Source organism: Bos javanicus, chromosome 22 (genome assembly GCF_032452875.1).
Source record: "Bos javanicus breed banteng chromosome 22, ARS-OSU_banteng_1.0, whole genome shotgun sequence".
Taxonomy (NCBI): domain Eukaryota; kingdom Metazoa; phylum Chordata; class Mammalia; order Artiodactyla; family Bovidae; genus Bos; species Bos javanicus.
The window spans coordinates 50,221,831-50,246,975 of NC_083889.1; the positions used below are offsets into that span (position 1 = coordinate 50,221,831).

The 25,145-nt window shown below is 59.8% G+C and overlaps 1 protein-coding gene across 5 annotated transcripts in view; it reads right to left on the minus strand.

Annotated features, from left to right (window-relative positions):
- SEMA3F (semaphorin 3F) overlaps positions 1-25,145 on the minus strand; it is a 39,119-nt gene that overhangs the window by 5,453 nt on the left and 8,521 nt on the right. For 2 of the 5 annotated variants that reach the window (XM_061396865.1, XM_061396864.1), the window contains 9 exons: positions 18,679-18,836; positions 5,083-5,243; positions 4,918-4,980; positions 4,676-4,795; positions 3,862-3,954; positions 2,135-2,228; positions 673-792; positions 311-450; positions 76-190 (listed from right to left, as the gene is read on the minus strand). In XM_061396865.1, the coding sequence (XP_061252849.1) occupies positions 76-190; positions 311-450; positions 673-792; positions 2,135-2,228; positions 3,862-3,954; positions 4,676-4,795; positions 4,918-4,980; positions 5,083-5,243; positions 18,679-18,790 (1,018 nt within the window). In that variant the 5' untranslated portion in view covers positions 18,791-18,836. Of the gene's footprint in view, positions 1-75; positions 191-310; positions 451-672; positions 793-2,134; positions 2,229-3,861; positions 3,955-4,299; positions 4,410-4,675; positions 4,796-4,917; positions 4,981-5,082; positions 5,244-18,678; positions 18,837-22,825; positions 23,322-25,145 lie in introns of those variants that run through there. The other 3 variants (XM_061396863.1, XM_061396866.1, XM_061396867.1) reach the window with 3 other exon arrangements.

A 25,145-nucleotide genomic window follows, 5' to 3' on the forward strand; every position in this document is an offset into this window, starting at 1 on the left:
GCACACCAAGCTTTCCTGACTACCCATCTGGCCGCCCTCCCCTGCAGTGGCCACTGGCCCCGCCCAAGTGCTCACGGAGCTCGTCGAAGTGGGTCTCGATGCCATCCTCGCCTGGCACAGAGCAGACCAGCCTTGCCTTCAGGAATGTGCTCCACTTGTTGACCAGGCAGCAGTGGCCGCCGTCATCATTCTGGTGGGGGTGGGCAGGAGCTGAGTCAGATCAGCTCGCTCACCCCCAAGACCCCGCCAAAGCCGGGCTGACAAGAGCCAGGACTGGGCCTGGGCAGGGGGCAGCAAAGGGGCTTCGTACCAGGCAGATCCGCCCAATGCGGGCGTACACGGCAGGGCTCTGCGGCGCCTCTATGGACCGCTCACGGAAGAAGAAGTAGAGCTTGTCGTCGTTGCGCTCGGCACTGTCAGGGATGAGCTCGGCGTGGATGAAAGAAGGGTCTGCAGGCGGGTAGGAGTCAGCAGGCAGGGCCCTCCTCAGACAAGGTTTCTTGCCCAGGTCAGGTACAGGAACACCCCCAACTCTTCCCTTAACCCGGGATAAGAAACCACCCTTGCCCTAGCCAGTCAAGGGCCCCCAGATTTTCCATGAGTGTTGCCTTAGGGTCTCCGTGCAGCACCCCAGACATGCTGCCCGCTGGAGCTGTTGCAGGCTGTTCTCACCATTGAGCCACCGAGAGTTGTACTGATCCGTGCGCATGGCCGTCTGCTTGCCAAGGGTGCGGAAGATGGCTGCGTCCGTGCCCATGAAGTCGATGTACACGCCTGCATAGAGCTCCTCATCTGCAGGTGGGCCAGTGAGTCAGGGGGACAGTGCACAGCTCAGGTGACCTCCGGGGCAGGGGCCCGTCTCCCCCACTCAGGTTCTCCCAGGCAGTTGTACCACCAGTGGGGCGCTGGGGACTGTTTTGACGACTGGTTCTGGGAAGACTGGGATTGGTCGCAGTTGACTCTGATAAGCAGCCAAAGCCAATATCTATGGTGTAAATGCTCCCACTATGGCTGATTTCAAGCCATTACCCTGAATCACCGAGCAGAGTGGGGAAGAGCTGCTCAAACCAGTGGATAGTATTTCTCACGGATATTCACAGAAGATGTAAATAATCTCAAGAGTATAGATAATAATAAAACGTAGTAAAATAATTAGGAAGTAATGAGTTTGGAGTATCTTTACCTTTGTCTTTACAGTAATTTAACTGTAAGCTTATATAATTGACTTTTTAATAATATCTGTGTTTAATAGCTGGCCCACAAAATACCTGAACATTTAACAGAAAATCTGAAGTGCGCTGGCTCCAGCACACCATTCCAAGGGTGCTCCTCTAAGGTCCTCCCAGCAGGTCTGGTCTTCCCCCATCGGACTCCCTGGTCTGGATCCTGCCATCCAGCTAGGAGACCTTCTTCCCAAGATGGGGGAAGATAAAGCCCACCCACTGCCTTTCCCAGGCTTGGAGGTGGCACACTGCCCAGCAGCTGCTGAGAGGCAGACTTGCTGGGCAGCCGGAAAACAGGCTGAGTGCAGGGACCTGGGTCAGCACGGGGCTTGCCCGACCTGGGGGTAGGGGGCTGCAGCTGCTCCTGAGGCCCCAGGCAGGACTCCTTCTCAGAGAACCTTCTCCCAACTCCCCCAGACACCTGGCCAGACCAGAAACCAACTCTCCCAGTCAGTCTCTGGGCCAACACCCTCCATTGGTGCTGCCTTGTGGGCCTCTCCTGGTCTCCCAGACAATCTAAGGCACACTCTGGGACCAGCCCTCATACAGGCCTCAGTGCAGACCCCGCTTGTCTTTTCCCAGGGAGGCTGCAGTCTGGAGGGCTCTGATCTTCGCATGGACCCCAATGTGGATTTCAGGGTAGAATCTGGCCCCCTGAGCCTATCCCCACCCCACCCCCCATCCAAGGGGCTGGATGGAGGCTCATGCCACCTCGTCTCTGCCCCTCAGCTACTGGGGTCTGGTCTGTACCCTTCCCCTTTCCAAGAGAGGCCACACTGCGGGGGACGGGTTTCAGACACGGCAATCTCACAGTCTCTTCCCTGGGATAAGTGCTGGAGCCATGCTCCCTGCTCCAGAGGCAGAGGTCACACCTTTTGGCCACAGAACTGGGGTGGGGTGAGGGCACTCACTGATGAGGGCTGAGGCTGTGTCCAGCTTGGGGTCGTAGGGACACTTGCCCTTCCCTGACTCGAGCTTCTCAGGCTCCAGGTAGAAGACGTAATCCTGCAGGGCAGAGAGGGGCGCAGCGTCGTCCAGGCTGTCCCACAGCCAGGGAAGGTGAGGTCCACCAGGCTCCCAGGGTGACAGTGAGCCCCCAGGGGAACCCTGAAGCCACCCTGCTTCCCTTCCCAGATCTCACTGGGTTTTAACTCCATCTGGCCAGGTGTCCCAGGGCACGGCCATGCTGTGGGTTCCCAAGAAGTTGCTTCCTGGTCCAGGTCTCAGATAAGACCTGGACATCACAGGTCTCAGAGGACTCTGGTTTGGGGACCATGAGAGGGGCATGAGGTGGGCTTATGGGGGCTTCAGCCCCTCCATGCCAACTGGTTCAGGAAGACTCTGCCCAGGGCCCCCCAGTGGGCCACAGAGGCACACCTCTCTGAGCTGTGGCTGCCAGTCTCAGGCCACAGAAGGGCTGCCGACCTGACCAGGGCAGGGGGACTGGCCAAGGGCCTGGGGTCCTGCCCTTTGCCGTCAGGTCCTGCCAGGCCCGAGGGCTCTGAGGTTATTGTGCTGCTGGGTTTTGCGCCCTACCTGTGGTCCTTGGGACAAACTAATAGAGCAGGGCCTTTTCCCTGCCCCTCAGCAGAGCCCCCAGCCCCACACATCTCTGTGGGGAGCTGGGAGTTGAGGGGTCTAGCCTGGACCACGTGGAATTCACAAAGCCCCCCAGACCTCTCAGCCCATCCCTGCAGATGCTAGGAGGCAGGCTGGTAGAGGCACTGGGACCAGGATAAGCTCACGAGGTTAAGGGAGGGAGAAGAGACAGGCAAGAGGCAGGAAGAAGGCGCAGCAGGGGGCAGGGATGGTGATGGGAAGGTGCACACAGGCCTGCTTCCAGTTCCACTCTGCACACACACGGGGCTGCACACAAAGCTCGGCACGCGCCACAGCCAACACACGGAACCCATTGTTCACACCCTGGGAGCGCACACACACAGTCTGAGCGGTCCCACCTTTCAGCACTCCCTGCCACAGACACACCAGCTCAAGTGACCACTTGCTCTGTCACTCACCGGCAGCCTCTGCCCCCCTGCCCGCCCCTGCCCAGCCCCGGCCCCCCCCAGCCCCGGCCCCCAGTGCCCCCTCCCTCCAGTGCCCCCCAGCCCAGCCTTGTCCCAGGTCAAGCCTAGTAGAAACACAGTTCTGCCCCTTTCACCCCGGGCATGGGGGTATGCAGGACACCTGCATTAATGCACGACCAGGGAGGCCTGGGGCACGAACCCCTGAGAGCTACGTCAGGCTGAACATACGCGCCATATTCCCGCACTGGGTGCTGAGTAAGGTGTGGGCTGGAGAGTGCCCTACGCGTGCCCACGCGTATGTTGGTATGTGCTCACACATGTCTACACACGTGTTCTGAGGGTGGAGGGATGGCTGTCCCCAGGGCTCCTGTTTTCCCCAACTGGTGACTTCATGATTTCTCGTCACACTGAGGCTGACACGAGTCCAACTGGGAATGCCTTCAGAGCCTGAGGGCACTGCAGGGAAAGGGGTGGGAGGGGGCACACAGGTAGACAGAAAACCCTGGGGAGGCTGGCCTGGGGTGCGGGTTCCTGGCTGGAAGGTCAGGCCCGGGGTGAGTTCGGTGCTGAGGCAGTACTGGCTGGCAAGGGCCTTGAGGGATGAGGCCCACCTGGCGTGGGGCTGTGGGCGTCGGGTAGAGGGCGCCATCGGTGGCTCTGCTGCCTCGGCCTCTGACCACCTGCATCTGGGTCCAGGGAGTGGCCTGAGAAGACGAGGAACATGGGTTAGAGCCAGGGGTGGCAGGGGCTGGGGGAGCGGGCTTGGGCTGCCAGCCTCTCACACCACACATGCCAGGGACACACACAGGCGCACCTGGGCCCCCTGAGCTCACACATGGCTCATCGCCGTGAGGACATGTCCACACAGCTGGGGCACGCCTGCACACACCCATGCCCCTTCAGTCCAGTCGCTCTCACACACACTCTACAAGGTCACACCAGCTCACACGCATGCCCACATGGAAATGGAGTGGGGTAGAAGCGGGCAGGTGGGCGGGCAGAGCTGAGGAAGGGGCAGCTCTCCCCCAGGCCGTGCGGCAGAAGCTGACCCAGGCGTCCAGCCTCCTAATGCTGAGGCCCCCGCCAGGCCCTCTAGGTTGGCTGCAGGGGGCACCGTCCACAGGCAAAGCCAAGAGAACTGCTGCCGGGTATGGAGTGAGTGCTTACTACACGCCAGGTACAGTGCTAAGTGCTCTGAGAGCATCAGCTCACTGCCGCCTCCTCACACCGACCCGTGAGAAAGGCAGCTATAAGTCCCGTTTTCAGGTGCGGAAACGGAGGCTCTGAGAGGTGGAAGAAGTCACTCACCCACGGCCACAGGGCCAGGAGGTGGCAGGGCTGGGGCTCAGGCCCGTGCTCCCGTCAGAACCCTGGAAGGCAGCTCCTAGTGGGGGCGGCATCAGGCCGGGGCGGGGCGGGGCTTACCTCCGCGCGGCGGCCACGGTTTACATAGGCACACACGGGGTTGTAGGCTCCGGTGCCACACACGTACAGGTGTGTTCGGTTCCAGGGCTGGATGAGCCTGACGAAGTTCCCGCACTCACCCTGGGGCCGGAGGGAAAGCCAAGGAGATGCCCCAGATGCCTGCCAGGCCCCATGCCTTCCTGGGGTCCCCGTGCCCCCTGCCCTCCCCACCCCAGCCTACCCGTGGACCCCACTGCACTCACGTTGCCATCCTTGCCTGAGAGCACGCACTCTTCAATGCGCTGTGGGGTGGCTGCCCAGTGGATCTGCCAGAGAGGGGGATCAGAGGGCCTGCCGGCAGGGGCCCCGCACCCTGGGGGCTCACGTCCCCCAACACCCCCCCGCCCCACATCTGGCCTGGCCCTTACAATGAGGGGCTCGCGGTTGATGTCATGCAGGTCCAGGGATAACACGTAGTCCTTGCTGCCCACATACATGCGGTCGTGGTCCTCGTCCTTGAACAGGATTCGGTAGTCGCTTGTGTTGAGAAGGAAGTTGAAGAAGTGGGCGGTGCCTGTGGCCTTAAGCTCTGTGGGCGGAGCGTAGGGCAGCAGTGGGCACCTGGAGGCCAGCCAGCATCCCCTCGACAGAGGCGGTAACCCCGCCCCACAGTCCTCTTAGCCCTCTGCTTCCCCTGCAGAGCCTTCTTGGTAACCTCTTGAGTTCCTGACATTCTCGGAGGAGAAAATGGGACGACGGGTGGGCAAGCCAGGGAAGGGGCCACACCCAAAGCTGGGGCCCTGATTCATCAGCAGCCCAGCCAGTCTCCAGGTCCCAATGAAAGCGCAGTGGGCGCAGGCCAGGGCGCGTGATGGCATCAAAGACTCTGCTCAGGTGGGGGTTAATGCTCCCACGCTCAGGGTGGGGCCAGCTTCCCACAGGGGCCTAAAAGGGTTAATGAGCAGGGGGGTGGGGGTGGGGGCAGGTGCATCAAGGGAAGCCCGAAGACGCTGGCACAGAGCCAGGGCACCCAGTCCTCACCCCAGCTGCCAACAAGGCAGGGGGCAAAGCGGGCACACACAAGGTCCCCACCGTGTCAGAAGCAGGTTAGCCAGGACACCGGAAAGCCTTGCTGGAAGCAAACTGCCCAAGATATCTTGGGCTTCCCCCAGACCCCATGGGGTTGCTGATGGTGGAACCCTCAGGCCACTTCCTGGAACTAGCCAGGAAGTCCTTCCCAGGAAAGAGGCCTGCCCTCTAGAGCTACAGCACCCCCAGGGGCTGGGAGCAGTGTCCATCTGACTCATCAGTTTCCCTTCCATGTGGCCCGCTGACCCACAGGCTGCTGGGGGAAAGCCCTCCTTTCTGAGGATGAAAGACAGGAGGGAACTTAGCTAGTGACACGCCAATGACAGAGGATTCCAGGAAACTTGGGAACCTTCCTCCTCTGGGAGAGGGAGTTCCGAGGGGTCCCTGTGGCAGGCCCCTCCTCCACCCACCCCCAGCTATTTTCAGCTCCACCAGAGAGGAGTTGATTGTAACCAGGGTGATGGATATTCACCAGCACAGGAGACTTCAGATGGCGGCACACAGAACCAACAGTATGCATGTATGCACCCAGCCCAGGTATACACACCTGTACATATCGGTCCTACGCCACATGAGGCACCCAAGGGAGATCAAACATGTGCAATCTCCCTGCCCCACAGCTGGTGACCCATTTCACAGGTGGGGCAATCGAGGGAGAGACCTGGAGAGGGAGAACAGCTGGGATCTGAGGTCCTCCTCAAGGTGGAACCAGCAGGAGGCTCTCTCCCATTAGCCCAGGCTGCCTTCTACTCGGGGCAGTTGTCTCTGACTGGCCTGGCTGACCCTGACCCCCCGCTGTGCTCTGGAGAGCTGGGAAGGGGGCTGGAGAGGCTGAGCCTGAGAGCAGCTCTGAATGGGAGCTTCAGGATGTGCTGAGATGGGCGTGTGAGGCGGGCTAGGAGCCAGGGGACTCCCACAGCAGACCCGGAGGCCACGTCCGAGGCCGTGCCCTGCCCAGCCCTGACTACGGCAACAAGAGAATACAGGTGATGACCTTGGCCCACCGCTGGGACGCAGGGACGCCAAGGGATCAAAGGGCCGATCCCTGCCTGGCTTCGGCCTTGTTGGCGGTGCCTCTGAAGTCCTGGGCAGGGCAGCCTGGGCACCTGTCCTGCACCTGTTGTTGGGCCACTCGGAGTCCCCCGCCTGGCCACCCAGCCATCGTGACAACAGGAAAGTAAACACTCCCTCACCCCCAGGGCCAGGAAGTGGCCAGAGAGGAAGTGGGGCTGCCAGCGGAGCCCCCCCAGGCTGGGACAGCCCGCCAGGGGTTATTTATACCCTGGCTGGGGGCATGGCCTTGACAGTGCCCTTACCCGTCCTGCTGGGCTAGGGGGCATTTGGGGGGCAACAGGGGGAAGGGAGGCAAGGCTCAAGTGGGCACCTTCAGACACAGAGATCTAGGGTTGGGGGGAATTTCAAATATCTAGCCCCAGGGATACAACCGGCTATAATCCCTACATCCCTGCCCAGCCCCATGGGCCCCTATAATCTGAGCCCTCCCACTCTACAGTGCCAGGACCCCTCAAGTTTTCCAAATCCCCCTCTCAAGTTCAAAGTGCTGCGAGGACAGAGGAGAGGGCCATTCAGCAGTGAGGAAACAGACCTACAGGAGGAGCAGGAGGCTCGGTGACCTGACCCTCCCTCACTCCCTCCGGGTCCCCACCCTGTGGGTAGAGATGGGAATGGAGGGAATCATCCCTTGTCTTAGTCATCCCGTGTCTATCATGAGCAAAGCCCTGTGCTCACAGCATCCAGTTTACAGATGACAGGCAGAGCAGGAAAGTGACACATCGGAGTGCGCAGAGCGCAGGATTCCCGCCCAGGTCCATGGCCTTTTGGACCGAAGGAGGGGGCAGCTCTGGCAGAGCCCATCCTGGTGGTGGTGGTGGGGACTGCCTGCCAGGAGGGCCAGGGCCGGAAGGTGACTCGTCCTCCACTTACAGGGCACATGACTCAGGACCCTCGGGACCCCTCCCAGTGGCCACGGGATATGGCGTCAATGGCTCTGTTGTCACAGGATGTGATGTTTTGGTCACTGTGGAAACAGGCAGGTGTGGGGAACCCCCATAAGGCTGTATAGAGTAGGGAAGGGGTGGGACAGGGGTCAGGAATCTTTGGCCCTGCCATGGGCTCCTGGCATGGGCTTCAGGAGCCCAGTTGGGGTCACTGAGTGCTCATTTCCTGCAAACCAGATTGTAGTAAAGAATTACAACAAGGGTCCCTGTGACAGCCCTGCAGCCCCAGCTCCAGACAGGAAGACTGAGGCCCAGGGGAGAGTGGTGCTCACCTTAGGTCACCAGGCAAGGACTGAAACTAGTATCCTGTCCCCACCTCCCCTCTGCCACAGGGTGAAAGAACAGGGGGTCTTCACTCCTCCAAGAAGTGCGGCTGAAGGCAGGTGGTGGCTGAGTAGTCCTGGGCATCCTGCTCTGACACCTGCAGCGTCAGCAGGCCTACAGCCTAGGGCTGCCAGCTCCAGTGAGGGGCAGGGACTTGGGCCCAGGGCACTTGGGGGCCTAAGCAGGCATGGGTGTGCGAGGAGGAGCTGACATGGACCCAGGCTGCTCACGTCCTCAGGCCAGTCCCCACCTCTGCTCCACTTGTTCCAGGCCCAGCTCTGATAGCAGGAGTGTCACCCCCCTGCCGCAACCCCAGGAAAATACAGACGGAGGGGCCAGGGCACAACCAGCCCAATCCAAGGCTCTGCGGGTGCCAGGGATTCAAGTCTGGATGAGCTCTCATTTTGGGGAGAGAGGGTGGTGTGCCTGGGTGATGCTCCAGGGACGAGCTCCCCACCCCCAGGCCCTCTTGCAGGCTGGGCACAGGCTGGGTGGGGTAACATCCGGGAAGGCTTTTCCCGTCATCGGGAAGGAAGAGCCTTTTCTGGCATCGGCCACCTCATTTCCGCAGCCGTTCCCAGCCTTGACAGTCTCCCATGGCCATTAGACACTTGGGGTCCTGGCCCAGAACGGCCTGGCAAAGGTCCATGGGCAGGAACTTTCTCAGCATAGAGGAGCCTAATCTTGGGGGGGTCTCTGTTTCCTCCTCTCTGGGAAGCACTTGATGCCTCACTTGAAAGGAGGAGGTGGGCGAGGATAGTGCTGAGGGGGCGTGTCTGCAGCCCTCACCCGCAGACCCCGAGTGGGCGGCCCCCGACCCCTGCTGCCCGTCTCTAGGACACCAGGTCTGTCGCCAGTGAGGCAGGGGCTGCTGCAAGAGGGGGGTCTTGGAGCAGAGATGGGTACCCCGCCCCCTTGGTTACAGCCCTACAAAGGAGCAGGCCTTGACTGACAGTGTCACCTCCGGGGCTGTTCATGGGTACTGCAAGCTGATGGACAGGTCCTGGCAGCCCAGCCCTGACCTCTGACTTCATGTGGGCTGGGGCAGCCCTAATTCCTAAGATGAAGAGAAATGAGGCGGAGGGTGAGGGGCAGGGGTGTGCCAGGTTCTCTGTTAGGTCTCTATCCTCCAGTCCTTCTGAGGAGGGAAACCAAGATGGAAAAGGAGATGGGGGCAGGAGCAGAAGGGGAAGGGTCCCTCCTGGACACCCTCGTGGGCGCTGGGCAGGGGTGGCCCCCAGCCCCTTCATCACTCCCCCAAGCTGTGAGGGGCCCCAGAGGAAGGCCTAGGGGCTGGGCTGGCCCCCTGGCTCCCAGCCTAATCCTCTTTTAATGAGCGGCCAGCCGGAAGGCCTCAGCCCCTGGCCGCAGCCTTGCAACCCCGGAGCTCCAGCCAGGCTGAGCAGGGGGCAGGGCAGCCCTAAAGCCTTTGCAGGCATCTTTCTCCCTGCTCAGCACCCCACCTCCCACACACCTCAGTGCCAGGGTCCCGGCATCTGCAGGGATACACCGGGATGACATGTGCCTTGTGCTAATCCTCTCCTAGGCACGTACCATTTATTCAGGTCCAGGTCCCACATGGGGCTGAGCAGGGGAGGCCATCACCTTTGATTCAGGGGCTGATTCCCCCAGTCCCTTCCCTCCGCCACCCCTCGGGATGTTCTAGATGGGAACCCCTAGAAGCCAGACCCAGGGGTTTGCCTAGGGCTTAATCTGTCTGCTTCCTGGGATGGGGGGCAGACTCTAGGTTCCTCTGGCCCCAAGCCCATCAAACTCTTCCCTCTCCAGTCCCATCTCTGCATCAGGCTGTCCAGAGCGGAGACCCACAGGCCTCCCTAGGAGCCATCCATACTCGCCCCTCTTCCCCCTAGGCAGGTGAGCCAGGTCGGTGCCAACAAAACCAATTACAGCAGCTCTCACCCAATTAGCAACTAATTATGGCCTCATAGTCCATTCAACATAATTAACATGTAAATGACTCCGCGTGTTTATATTCAATAACGGCTCTGATTGAATTTAATTTAAAAGTCTGAACTGGGGACCCTGTTACCGTATTTTACCACTTAGAGCTGCCGCTTCCTGGGAATGTCAGCTTCTCCAGGGGAGAGGGACCCAAGGCCAGAGTGGACAGCGGAGGGACAGGCACCAAGACAGTGGCCGAGAGGGTGGAGATGGTTGTAGTCTCTGGCTCCCTGACATGCCTATCCCAGGGATATGGGGAGGTGGTAAGATCAGACCTTGATGGGACCCTCAGGATAGGAAATCCTCTGGAACAAGGGGCCCCTTCTCAAGAGCTACTGTAAACACTGCAGCTGTTCAGTAAACACCAAGCTGGAGCAGCCCAGCTGGGCTAAACTCTGCTGCGGGCTCCCCTCCCATTTTGGGGGCAAAGGGCTGGAGGCTGGGGCCCGGCAGGCCCAGGCATGCTGTTCCCACGCCCGTTCCGCCCCAGCGCCCACCTGCCCCGCCCAGGAGAAGCAGGCTGGGGGCACAGCTCATCCCGACCCAGGAAAAACCAGCAGGTGGGAAGCAGCAGCAAGGTCACCCTCTGGCACACACAGGAGGAGAGCAGAGGTTGGCCCTACACCTCTCCCCGAGAAGGATGTCCAATGACTTTCAACCATTGTGTCCTAGCTGGTAGGGGGCCCTCCATCCAGGTGCCTCCATTGAACCCTGCCCAGCCCCAGGCCCACATGATGCCTGATTGTTCTAGGTCTGGGCTGGTGGCTCCAGTGGCCAGGACATCCTACCTGGACCCGAATGGTGTGCCTAGGAGGACACCTTTGGCAATCTGTGGGCCAGGCAAAGTTCAGAGCTCTAGCCCAGCCTGGAAAAGACACAGTGTGGTCAAGGAGGCAGGCTTGAAGGAGCAGGGTAGCCCCCAAGCCTGGGGTGGGAGGAGAGGGCCTGAGCCAGGCAAGCAGCTCACACTGGAATGTGCCCCCAAGAAGTGGGAAGTGAGTGGGAAGAGGGGCGGGTCCTGAGGGGAGGGTGTTACCCATCCCTTTCTCAGGTGGGGAGAGTGGATCAGAGCCTCCAGTTCCGCAGGCCTGGGGGCCCACCCCTCCTCCCACATTCCAGACCTGGCCCGGAAGCCCCTCACTCCTTACTCCACCTCCTCCTCCCCTCTGTGACTGCAAAAGACAACAAACTCTCCATGGCTCATTTACTCTGATAAATCAACCAGACGGACAGGCCAGGATAGGACCAACAGGCTGGTGGGTGTCAGGACCCTCCCCCTGCCCTGGGCCCCACCCCCATCTCTACCCTCTTCAGACTCCTGGAGTCCGTCCCTGCAGGCCCATTCACCCACCCAGAGGTTCCCAGGGTATCCCAGACCGTCTTGGCTCCCTCCCCAGTATTCAGGTGGGGAAACTGAGGCATAATCACACAGGCAGCTGTGTGCTCAGGGTCAGCCCTGGGGCATATGGTGGGGCTGTGTCAGGAGTCCAGCAGGACTCAGCTGGTCACCAGTCCAGAAAGGCAGCGAGTACTCTACACAGGCCTGGTGCTGGGACTTGGAGAGTGCTGAGCAAAATGACAGCATGGGCAGCCTTGGGTAGAGGAGCCCGGAGTGCCACCCATTCTATCCCGGATGCCGCAGGAGCCCATGAGGCCCCCGCATTCTAGCAGCTGCTCTGCAGTTATAGTGTAAGACTGACAGGAGCCACCCACGCGGGCTGACCAGCAGGTCCACACGGTGGACTCTGCTCCTGGAAGGAAATGAGGGCATCAGCACGGAGCCCTAAATGGGAAGAAACAAGGTTCTTGGCCGGGTGCAGAGACCTGAGAGGAAAGAGCATGTCCGGGTAGGAAGCCGAGCAGGGTTCATGGTGGTGACGGAGGAGATGGAGGCAAGAGGGGACCAGGGGGCAGGAAGGAAGGAAGACTGGGGGGAGGGGAGTGGAGCCAAGGCCTTTTGCCCCAAAGGCCTCCTGGTCCCTGGAGGGGCTGTTACTTTGGGACTGTCCCTGCCCTGCAGAGATGCAGCAGATGGGCAATACTTGCCAGCAGTCCCAGTAGGAACAGCACAAGTCAGCCTAGCTGGGCCTCCCGCGGCCACCGGCCGGCCTCCTGGAACCTAGGCCAGCAGCCACCGCCCAGACCCCATTCTTTGCTGGGTCAGGATCAGTGATCAGGGTCTGGAGCCCAGGAGGCCTCCACCCTCTCCCTGGGGCTGCTCGGCAAGCTGGGGGGGCGGGGGCCTGCAGGCCTGCCAAGCTCAGGCACCCACGTGAGCTGGGCTTTGGATTCAGATCGGAGCCTTCTGGCATCCAGGCCTCTGGCAAAGGCCCTCTTGCTATTTCTAAGAAAAATGCAGCAGGAATCTTCTCTGCTTCTCCAAAGCTCCAAGGGCTCTCTTGAGGCGGGGCTCAGATTCCCAGGACAGCGCCAGGTCAGGCCAAGCACACACACTCTCGGCCCAGTTGTATAGATGCCCAAGTGAGCAGTCCAAGTCTGGTCACCCCGAGCACAAGCTGTAGGAGCCAGAACAGTGCTCAGATTGGGGGTGGGGATGGGGAGGTCACTGCAGCTGATCATGGGCACCATGATCATGGGCACAAACCAGACTGTGGCACCCGTCTCTGGAGAGACCCCCCCCAGGGCATCCCCTCCCCAGATGCACTGTCTTTCCCCAAGTATGTATGTGGTACCTCTGCCATGAAAGAAAGAGCTTAAAAACCAAACCCAAAAAGGAGAAAACACAAACTTTATATCCTACCACCGAGAGCGAGCCCTATCCAGCATCTTGCCCTTTCCCCAAGTGCTGCACCACACACACCGCCTCTGCTTCTGTTCTTCCAGAAATCTCCCTTCCCCGGGTGGAGATACAGCTTCCTCCAAAATGCCTGTCCAGATGCTCACGGCAGAAGTCCTCCTCCTCCTGACCCCACTCCACCCATAGGGCTCAGGGCGTCTTTTGCAGCCTTTTCCAGACACCGTCTGCTTCACCACAGGGTAGAAATCTACAGGGAGAGGTGAGGCGGTGCAGACTCCTTGGGCATCCCCAGGACTAGCCCTCACCCGTCTGCTAACCTCAGAGTAGCTCCTAGTTTCTGAGACTTCCTTTCACCAGAGCCACAACGGTGTACACAAAGTTAATACTCAAAACACAATGAGGTCAGCATCATTTTTTATCCCCATTTTACAGATGAGGCAACAGGACACAGAGGGACTTCACTATGTAAGGTCTACCCACGGCCAGGATGCAAGCTGGGCAGTTTGAGACTTCCGGATGCTGCTTCCACGGGACCACTGCCATCCTCACCTTACATGGAGAAACCAGGGGTGGGAAAGCTTAGACTACCCGTCTGAGATCACACAGCTGAGAAGGTAGGAAGGGGTCTGTCTGCCTTCCAGGCCAGCCCTCTCAACCAGCACAGCATCACCTCTGCATTCTACCAAATGTAAGTGCCCTGCTCTGCCTGACCTGGGGGAGGAGATGGAGGTCTCCCAGTTGTCAGGGAGACCCGCAGCTTTGGAGACATCCCTCTGGATCCCCCACCACCTCTGGAGGGGTCACGGGGTTGGAGGTGCGCATACACAGCAGACAGCCAGGAGCCCACTCTGAGGCCGCTGCCTCCCAAGCCACAGGGTAAAAGATGCCTTTATGAGCCAGGATGAGATTTTTATCTTGGTGGTTTCTCTTTAAATTCTTTACGATTACGAAGCAGCGGGGGCTGCCAAGGAACATGATTTACTCCTTGAGCATGCACCAGCTCCTCACTCCGTGCCAAGAGAAGCTGGAGCCAGGGAGGGAGGGGCAGGCGTCGTGCCAGGCACCCAGAGACAAGGCCTGTGCTGCGGAGGCCCAGCCAGCGGCGGTCCCATCTGAAGCTTGGCGGGACCTGGAAGGACCACAGCTGAGGCCCTCGGCCCTGGCCTGGCTGACCCCGGCGGGGCCTCGGGCAGGTTCTCAGCAAGCACAAGGACCTGCCCCGCTCTCTCTGACGGAGATCCATGGCCAGCTGAGGGGCAGCCAACCAGCCCCCCAGGACCTCCCAACTCCCCAAGTGGCCACTTTGAAGGTCCATCTCAGGAGAGGGGGTAGCTCCCATTTCCAGGAAAACTGAGGTCCCAGATGCAGGGATCTGGGCTCAAGTTCGTGCTTTGGGTCTTCCTTCCTCCCTTGTCTGGCTCATCCTGGAATACTTAGCCCTCCCCAATTTGTGATCGCCAAGTTTCACTGTAATTGTCAAAGCCATCTACCCAGCTTTCTGGTGCCACCCCTGGCCTCCAAGCTCCTTCTCACCCTTCCCTTTCAATCTCAAGCTCTAAGCCTGCTTGGCTGGCCAGGGAGCCCCTAGGGGGCAAGGGAGGGTCCTTAAGCTCCCCAGGCCTGCCCCCACCCCTGCTCAGTCAGGGCAGCTAAGATGAGGCTTGCTAGAGACACTTCCACTTCAGTCCGTATTCACCCCATACTCACTCTCCCTTGGGTGAAGTAAACGGACTGTGACCCTTCCTAACCTCCAATCTCCTCATTTCCTAATAAGGAGGCCTGGTGACTCTCGTTCAGCCACACACAAATGATGTAAGTGGTGGCCCTGTTCTGGGCCATTTACCCCAAAGACTCAGAGGCTGGGCTGATGTGGGCTGGGGGTGGTGACCAGCACCCACCTGTTCACCTGCCACCTACAGAATGTCCTTCCCACCAGGCAAGCCAGATACGCCCAGTCTGAGAAGGCTGAACCCCAGGGCTGCTCTGGATGTCGGAGCTCTTTCCTCTCCTGGACTCTGTTTTTCCTTCTCTGAAGGGAGACAGCTTCCCAGGGGACTCTGATCAGTGGAGGGGCTGGGGTGGCGGACAGCTGGATTCATAGGAAAGGAGCAAACCCAGATGCTGTTTCTCCAGTGGGAAAGAGCACAAGAAGCCTGCCCAGTGCGAACCCAGTGCTTTCCTTGGGAAGTAAGCCTGGACAGGCTACGGGCGGCACTGCAGGGTCCTCGAGGCTTAGCCTGAGCTCGTGGGAGATGGCTGGGCCTGCCTCCCCAGCCTGCCCTCCAGCCTCAGTCTTGGGACAGGCTCGGGCATCAGGCGGAGCCACGTTCCATCTGAGTCTGGCTCCTGAGTGACCCGGGAAAGCCTCTGGGTCTGATTCCTCACAGGAAACCCAGGCAGCCCTCCTCCCCAGGTCTTGGTGGGACTACCACTTGGTTATCATCACGGGTACCTACTGTTATTTCTATTATTTTCATCTTTCCTAACCTCCCCTGGCAAGGTGACCTTCCACTCCATCTCCCTACTCCTGCCTCAGTTTCTCAGTAGCCTGGCCACCTCATGTCATCACAAGACCCCTTTCCCTCTCTAAACACCTCTTGACCTCAAGTCCTGGCCAAAGCCAGCCCAGGCAGGAGCTGTGTCTTGTGGGGGTGGCTTCCTGGGAAAAAGTAAACATTCCCTAGGCTGAACAAAGGAGCTGGCAGGACCTTCACACCTCCCTCTGCAGTGGGAGGTGATACCTCAGGGCTTGGACAATTTCAGGGTGGGGGAAGGAGGGTATTTTTTCCTGCCAGACTTGGCCAGTGACTCTGGGGTTAAGAGGACTCCAGGCCCAGGCAAGGATGGATGGAAGAAAGAAGGTCCTGCTGGCCAGGTCACTAGTTCTAAGCATCCATGAGCACTCAAAGAATGCCTCTCCTGCTCCGGAAAGCCTTCCCCACTTGACCCTCATTTCTGCATGACCCTGGCTGTGCTTCTGGTGGGACAGGACAGGAGATGGGCCATTGGAGTCCTCCTGCTTCAACTGGGCCCCTTCTTACACCCTCTCCAGGCTTTTGGCCTGGCTGGGGTGCCCAGGCTGATGGGCAGGCAGCAAGCCCAAGCCTGGCCCAGTTCCTGCCTTTGTTCCTTTATCTGTCCTGGGCAGCGTGGCCCCCCTCACACCAGCAGCACCTCTGGCTTATTAGAGGGTCTGGGCTGATTGGGCTGGAACTAGCATCTCCCAACTGCCCAAGGAGGGGAGGGGATGTGCCTAGGCCAAATTCCTGAGGCCTGGTAGGCCAGCTGCTTTCACCTATCCACAGATGGAGAAGCTGAGGCACGGAGCCACCGTGACCATCAGGGCTCCTAACAGCAGCCCTCTCTGTGCCCCTTGGGTATATGCAGCAGGAGGCTGTCCCCCCAGCCTTAGACACAGCCAGGCCAGGACCCCCAGGTTCCGTAGTTGTCAGTCTCCATTCTTACTCCACAAATGCTCACTGAGGGCCTACCCACCACTGAGGGCCGCGCCATAGGTATGTCCTGGCTGAGACCATCCAACATGACAGGGGAGAAGGGTGCCTGGGGCCTGGTGCACAGTAAGTGCTGGGCTCCCAGGAGGCATGGGCCAACTGGGTGTCCACTGCCTTTTAAGCCACTTTGTCTGGGAGCGCCCCACCCTGTTCACTGCACAGTCCCAAGTACTCAGCACAGGGCCTGGCGCATGGCAGGGACTCAAGTATCTACTAAACTAAGTGGCATCCACGCATAAAAGTAGGACAGGAGATCACGTGGGAGACGGAAAGGTCATTCAGGACAGAGAAACCTGCGTGTGCAAAGGCACAGAGGCCCAGGGATGGGGTGGCCCCAGGCAGCCTCCAGCCCCGCCCCAGGCTCCACAAGTCAGCGCCACAGGCTGGCTGCCAGCGAGCTGGGCTTTTAGTCAGTGCGGGTGTCGGCTTCAGAGCTAATTGAGAGGGAATCGACCTGACCGATGTGAGCGTCAGGCGTCGGCAAGACCGGGACACCAGGGTTCTATTTCTGGCCTTGCCTCTGCCTCCTGCCTGACCTTGGCCCTGCCCTCATCTGAGCCTCAGTTTCTCTCTCTGGAAAACAGGAACAAAATCTTTTGTCCCTTTGCCCCTGCAGGTCCAAGAAGGTTTAAAAGGAGCGTCCAGAGACCCTCCCTCTGTCTCGTTCCTTTACTTCCTCTCATAGGTCTCCGAGATGATGACAAATACCCAGAGTGGATGTCTGGGCTCCAGGATTCCAAAGGTCTGGAAACCAAGTCATCCTCCCAGCTCCTGTTGGGTGGGGGTAGGGGGGGTGCTCTATTCTCCCTGCCAGCACCCTGGGTTGGGAAGGGAATAAGAGGAGGATGGGACCCCTTCAATATTTATTAATATGCTCTGAGAACTTCCACCAGGGAATGGTAGCAGTTATCAGTGGAATGAATATCTCACCTTCCCAGGCCTAGGAGAGGGGTTGTTTTTTACGACCCAAAACGATCGACTCTTTTGCCCATTTCTCGGGCCCTGCGTACGACTCCTCCCTCCCTAGGCACACTCAGAAATTCACTCCCCAGTTCCCCCATCAAGTTGCAGGAATGATATGGGGGCCAAGAGAGGGGTTCTTCTAGGGGACATGGGAACATGGTAAGGAGGGGCTGGGCCTCATCAAGCCTGAGGAAGGAAAGGCTGGCCCAGCCACTCACCCTAGCAAGTATATCTGGAAATCTAGTCAGCCAGGGCTGAGTTGGCCCCACCCAGGACAGGCAGCTGAATAAAGTCACTCTGGTCAGAGGAGGGCCAAGGCTGAAAACTCAGCAGTGACCCCGGGTCCCCCAGGCACAGTCGCTATCTCTTTTCTCAGGCCAAGGGTAGACCCTTTAGATCACGTCTTTGAGTTAGTGGCTAGTGAGTGAGCCACTGGTATGTCTGAGGATGTGGGCCGCATGTATTCACCGGCCTAGCTGGTTAGCTGTAAAGGCGATGGAGCTGGACCAGTGTCTCACTCTGCACACCCCAACTCATCATTAAAAGCCTCCACTGTGTGTGCGTGCTAAGTTGCTTCAGTCGTGTCCAACTCTTTGAGACCCTATGGACTGTAGCCCGCCATGCTCCTTGGTCCATGGGATTCTCCAGACAAGAATACTGGAGTGGGTTGCCATGCCCTCCTCCAGGGGATCTTCCCAACCCAGGGATCAAACTCACATCTCCTGCGGTTCCTGCATTGCAGGTGGATTCTTTATGGCTGAACCAACCAGGGAAGCCCAAAAACCTTCTGGTGATTTCAGGCAAAGTGCTCACTGGGGATCTCGGGCCTGTCATAACAGCACATGTTCCCCCTGAACTCACCAGGGGCCCTAGACTCCTCCAGTCACAGCACAAGAGCCCCCTCCCCAATTCCTAGAAGCCCCTCCCACCTAGAGACCCCTAGGATGGTTACTCAAGCACATCACACCCCAGAGGAGCAGGTCCCGTTCCTCTAGCTTTTGGAGGCCTCAATGTCTGTCCGACTGTCTGATCGATCAGGCAGGGCAGGACCAGTGGCAGGGAAGGGCTTCTGCAAGCACAAGTCTGAAAGATGTGACACCTCTGTCTCCCCCAGTCATCGCATGGACAGACACCCTGCAGACTTGAGCCCAGAGACCATACATTCTGGCTCTAGAAGCAGCCCAGACTCAGGACCCTTCTCTAAATGTCTAAGTAGTCCAGTCTCTAGCTTTTCCCAGCAAGTCACCACCTCCCCCAACCCCTACAAACCACCCCGTGTGACCCATGTGGCTGTACAATTTGTTCTTTCTTGCTTTGACCTCTCCCTCTCTCTCCTTTGCAACAGGACAAAATGCTCTGGACAGGGGGATGCCAGGGAACTGCAAGGAAGCCTCTTACCTTTATATGAGAGCCGGATCCGGGGCATGGCTGGGAGGTAGTCCTGGCTGGGGGCGGCTGGCCAGGCCCCAGTGAGCAGGGAAGCCCAGAGGAGGAGACCAGCGACAGGCATTGTGGAAGGGGCCTAGGGCCCAGGAGTCAGGCAGCTGTCTATACACCTGCGAGGAGCAACAAGATTGAAATATGTGAGGCAGAGCAAGGTATCCTGTCCGACCAACATTTTCTTGTGTAATTCTGTCAAAGGGACCTCAGTTTCCCTACCTGAACAACTACGGTGATAGGTACCTCTGTGCTCACACCCTCAGCCTGGGGCCATGAATACCATAATATGAAAATCTCATATACTTTCCTGTCCCTAACAATGGGTCTGAAGACCAAGCAACCGGGTGCAGCCTAGGGTCAACAGGGCTAACAGGGGCCAGCGGACCTTTCCCAACCCTTCCCGAACCACAGCTTCCAGACTTCCGTTCACAGGACTCAGCTCAAGGAGGTGATCTTACATCCTTCTCCAGTTTCCATGCATCCACCCCCCAACCAAATGGGCTGTTCCTTCCTCTCCCACTTCAGGGAATGGGGGAAGAGATGGGTCCAGTCCTGCAGGCTCCAGCCAAATCTCTCCTCTCAGTAAAGGGAAACCTGAGCCTGATGATTTGAGTTGGGAGCAGGAGAGAGTGGAGGATAAGTGAGAAACACATAGATGGCCTAGAGAGAGAGACAGCAGCCAGAACAGGAAAGGCAAAGAACAGCAGGGTCTACTTCTATTGAAATCACAGCAGGAGGGATCCAGGTCAGACATACAGAAGGACTTCCTGCCCGCGAAACTTCCAGCTCTGCCTACAGAGACCAAAGAAGGGGAGCTAGGGTGGCCAGCAGGCCAGGGGCAGGGTCTGAGCCAGCCTCAGTGTCCCCGGCAGAGCTCTGATACAAACCTCCAGCAGGCCCAAGTTTCCACACAATGTTTTTCAAATATTGTCTCCCCAGGCAGGCTGGCTGTTGGGTAAACGCAGCCCAGCACCAGTTGTCAGAACATATTGCTCCCTCCCGGCGAAAATCAGCGCCAACTTCCCAACACCCCCCCACCCAGATGCACTGTGGGTGGGGGCAACAATGACAATGTGAGCCCCACCCCCCAGAACTGCCAGGTCTACTTCCTTCTCCCATGGGAGACAGGGACCCTAGGCCCATTTCTAGGACTCTGGGGTGGGGAGGGGAGGGTGAGGGGTATTGTGATCTGTTAATCCCCTGCCCTGGCTGGCATCCACTGAGGCAAGGCTCCACATCAGGACTGTCCAGTCCCACTCGACAGACCCTGATGTCCTCCCGGGACCCACCTCCCCTGAGCCCTTGCCTCTCCTGCCAAGCAAACCACTGGTGATTCCTCGGACAGGAAGTGCAGCTTCAAGTGGCCTGCCCATTCCCCATGTGGTGCTCTCTGTGGACACACCCCCTCCGGGGTGCCTGCAGTACCTCTCAGGTTCCATCAAAACCTCCCATTACAGGTGCTAGGGAGGCTAGCTGAGGGAGGGGAGAATCAGAACCAGCCGTGCCCCCTGTCCGCTGGGGCACAAAGCTGGAGCTGACTGAAGAACAGGCCCTGATTGCGGGGGGTGGGGGGGTGGGAGAAAGGGCTGTGCAGTTACTGGCACCCTCGGGTGCACCTGGGAGGCCCCTCTAACAGCTGTGGATACACACATCCAAGCTTGCATGCCTGCACTAGTCCTTACAAGCATATATATACATATATATATATATATGTTTGTTCAAGAACTCGACCTGCTAGTGGGGTGGGGCTCAGGAAGTGGGGAGACGCTGCTCTAGCTCTCTCTCGGGGAGGGCTAGATGCAGGCTGAGTCCCTTGGAGAGCTTTGATCCGAGGTATCAGGGGGCTGGGGTGACTCGCCTCCCCTCCTCCCTGTGACCTCATTTCTCCTACATCCATTTTCATGGTGACAAGGTCAGGGTCACCAAGGACAGTGTTGGAGTCCCCCCACGGAGTCCAGGAACCTGGAGGGCTCTGCTCCACTGGGCCCCTACAGGGACCTCCCACAATGCTTTGGCCTTTTAAAGGGGTGAACCGGGGATGTTCAAATCTGTTGGGGCCTCAGGCTCAAGTCTAGGCCCCCCTCTTTGGCAGCTTGGGGGATGGAGGAGAGGAGGAGAAGGAAGGAGGAGGAGGACAGAGATAGGGATGGGGCAGGCATTTCCACAGTTGCTTCTCCCCTGCCAGCCCCTGGATGCATTCCACTCAGCCCCAGTCCCAGAGCAGCCCCTGGAGCAGTCGGGTCCAGCCCAGATGGGTGGACAGAGAAGGAACAGCCGCCGCCACCTGGGAGCCCACCAGGAGGAGAGCAGAGAAGGAAGGAAAGAAGGCTGGCGGGAGGGAGCAAGGGAGGGAGGCAGGCGGGAGGGAGGAGGAGAAAGGGAGGAGAGAGGGAGGGACGGAGGAGAGACGCTGGAACAAAGAACCGAGGAGCTGGGGCTGGCAAGGGGCGCAGGGAGGGGCGGCCAGACGAGGGGGTCCGGAGGCACCTGGGGGCGGGGCAGGGGGCTGGGAGGTCACATTGTCCAGCCTGATCCAGACTTCTTGGGATTGGAGGGGTGGGGGGCGCGGGTAGGGGGGTGGACAGCCTGCTTCAGGGAAGGAAGGTTGGCTCCTGCGAGCTGAGAACTGGATGGAAATGCTGCGGGGGGGACATGATGGAAAAATTATTAACAGCACCCTACCCCTCATCTAGCTCCTCCGACACCCCCTCCAGCAGGCCAGAGCTTCTTCCCGACTCCTTGGCTTCCCCCTCCCCCAACACCCTATGGACCAGGAACCAGAGACACCCCAGCACAGCTGGTGTTGAAAACCCCTCTTTCGTGGTCAGAGTTTCCCAGTCAAGGTCACCTGGGCTTGGCTCCATCTTCCCCCTCAAGGTGTGCCTAGAGCAGCAGGGGGCTGAGGCTAGGTTCCCTCCTCTCCCCAACCCCCGCACTTCCGGGCCTGGCTCCTTCAGAACTGAGGGGCAGCAGCAGGGGGAAGCATGCCCAGTGTCCTCACTCTCCAGGACACCTTACCCCAAGGGTCCGGGCACACTCCCTGTGCAGCCTGGGAAAAGGCTCCATCTCCATTCAACCCCCGGGACTGGCATGAACCTACCAACCTCTGGGTGCAGTTTCTCTGTCTCTGCAATTAGAACAGGGGCTTCTGGGAGACAGTCTGGATGAACTGATGAGGACAAGAACCCCCAATCTCCAGAGCTGACACATTAGCGCTTTAGGTTCACACCCCACCTCCCCCGGGTGTTCATGGGCTGGTGTTCATAACACAGTTATCTCAAGAATCAGAAGTTATTTATCCAGGCAGGCCTGCAGCCCTAGCTCCAGCCGAGCCCTCCTGGGCCACCTTGACACTCTCTGGTCCCACCTGCTCTAGGCAAGTCCACCAAGCTCCTACTGTCCCCTGCCCACTCCACCACTTGGGCCCCAGCCTGACCAGATTGGGGTGGAGGGGGGGCTTGACTGCAGGCTCTCCCAGCTCACTTACTACCCACATACAGCAGGGCCCCTAATCCAAGCAAAATGCCCTGCTGGAAGGCAGACACGGACTAGCAGCTGGGGGTCAGGGGGCTGGCACAGGGCTGGGAGAAAAGCCTTGGGGCTGGCTGTCCTGCCCCGGCTGATCTTGGAGACCCTCCACGAGGGGGCTGCCAGGGTAGCGCTTCCCTTCCAGCAGACGATCCCCAGATTCCGACACTGAGACAGGGCAGGGGTACCTACTAGGGAAGAGAGCTGCCTGAGGCATTAGTGGGAGAGCTCAGCCAGGGGAAGGGGCATCAGGTCTCCAGCTACAGCAACAAGGAGGCGTATGGGAGCACCCACCCACCCAGAACCTCTCGGAGAAAAAGTTGCTTTGCACACTGGTGACCCCGCAGGCCACATCCTTCACACATCTCCACGTCGCTTCGATGTTGAGGGTCCCGGCAGCCCTGACAGGTACAGCGCCCACTCTAGTCCTGTCGTCCTCGCGTCCGCGGGAAGCGCCCTGCCTCTCCGAGCCCCGCGCCCCTGACACTTCCGCAGAGTTGCAGTGCCGCGGGTCCCAAAGGGATCGCGGGGTGGCCCGGCCGCCTGCCCGCTCCCTCCCGGTTCCCGCCGCACTCACCTCTTCCACGGCGGCGGGGCCTGGGCTCCCGAGTGGCGGCGGCGGCGGCAGCAGAGCGGCTCCCGGTTGGGCCGGTCCGCGCTAGCGGCCCCCCGGGGCCATGGCCCTGCCCGCGCCCTCTCGCTGCTGTGCCTGATCCGGGGTCGGCGCCGCGGCCCCGGCTTAACGGGGTCTGCTGGCTTTGGGCGCGTCAGCAGTCGAGGCCCCGGACCCCATCCCGGGCCATGGGAAGGCTCAGGGGCGCTCGGGGCCGCCTCCCCCCGGGTGGGCTGCGGGCGCCCCCTGGCCGGCGCGCCGAGGGCGCATTCCCCGGCGCGGGGCGCGGGCGACAGCGCGCGCTCGGCTTCGGGGCGCTGCGCTCGGTTTGGCCCACAGGCACTGTGCTCGCCTGGTCTCTGGAGTGGGGCCGGGCGGCCGCGCTGGGTTGCGCCCGGGGCTCACCGGGCCGCGGCCGTTCGCTCGCTGGCTCGCTCTCTCTGGTCTCGCGGCCGCCGGCGGGACGGGGCGCTCGGAGCCGAGCGGGGAGCGCCGGCAATTGGCCGCCCGTGGGCGACATTTGCATAGTGCGGCCCCGCCCCGCCCGCCCCGCCCGGCCCCACCCCCAGGGCGGGACCCGCCCGGCCGCCGTCCCGCCCCCGCTCCACCTGTCCGCAGGGTGGGCTCGGTGATCCCAGGCGGTGGGGCAGCCCGCGCCCGGTAAGGCTAACCTGCACCCCGCGCCCCCGCCCTGGCTTCGCGGGCGGCGCCCCCGCCCCGCCCCGGCTTTGTCTCTCCGTGGATACACCGCGCACACCGCGCCTGGTGTTTACCCGGGCACTCAACTCCCTGGCGGGAAGGGCAGGCGCGCCAGAGAGCAAGAGGCTGCGCTCACCTGCGCACCCCCTGCCGTGTCCGTCCTTCCCACTCGCTGCCCGCCACGCCTGGCCTCGCGTGAGCCCCGCAGCTTAGGACCCAGGACTGCCCGGGCCGCTCAGCAGGTGGCAGTGCAGCCCCTGGGACGGCTGACACTGCAGGACCTGTCCTCCGCCTCCAGCCCAGGCCAGGTCAGCCCTACAGCTCCATCCAACAGCTCTAGGGCTCCCTGTGATCTCCCCAGCAGCCAGCCCTATTTCAAGCCAGTAGCTCCACGGACCCACCCCTTATATTTCCACATCCCAGAGAAGCCAGCTAGGGGTTCCTGAAAGCGACACTGGCTTTCAAGTGGATTCCTGAGGGCTGCAGACTTTAGGGCTCTGCAACTGAGCTTTGGGCCCACCTTGATGCCAGGAAAGGACCTTCCACCCAACCTAACGCAATGGCCAAGGCCATGGCCTCACCAGCCAGGACCACAGACTCAGCCCTGCCCCATGCACTTTGCCAAGGTCCCAATGGGCATGGGCCTCTTTGTCCTCTCCCTTGTCCTTCTTCTCCTATTCCCTCCCCTTTCTCCTCTCTTTTCTATTCTTTCTTTTCCCCTCCTTTCCCCGCTCCTTGTGTGTGTTTAGTCCTGTCCCACTCTTTGTGACCCCGTGGACTGTAGCCCATAGCCCGCCAGGTTCCTCTGTCCATGAGATTGTCCAGGCAAGAATACTGGAGTAGGTTGCCTTTCCCTTCTCCAGGGGATCTTCTTGACCCAGGGATAGAACCCAGGTCTACCCGCATTGCAGGCAGATAGATTCTTCACCATCTGAGCCACCAGGGAAGCCGTTTTCCCCTCCTTCCTCTCCCCCTATTTTTCCTTGTCTGCTTCCTCCTCACTCTCTTCGCCTTTCTCTCTTCCTCCTCTCCTTTCTCTTCCTGGCTAACCCCCCACTCAAGACATCTCTCACTCTGACCTATTGGCTGGTTGACTGCAAATGTAGGTTGTTAGGTATGTTAGGGATCCTGCTGAGGGTCTCCTGACTCAGACTTACACTTGGACTGCTGGTTCGCATGCTCCAAGCGGAGGCTGGCCACTGGGTGTGAGCAAACACCAGCCTGCAGATACAGTGGCTGGAGTGACAGCGCCTGTGCATCTCTCACCGTCATGCCTCATTTAAAAACACCGTGTCAATCATTCCTCCTCATTTCCCGCTTCTCTGTATGAGGGTCACCCTTGAGGTCACTGCCACTGCACCACCATTACCAGTGCAGCCTATGCCACCATCATTGCTGAGGGTTTCCAAAGCCATCACTTCCACCACCACCCCGGAGCTCCCTGGCCACCTCTGTCACCACTACCAGCATGATCATCATCCTGGTCATTAAAGCAGACCTGTGGGGACTTGGCAAAAACGACTCCAGGGTGCTGGGTTGGGAAGGAAAGAGACTCAGCTGATTTATCCATGGAACACCTCTCAGA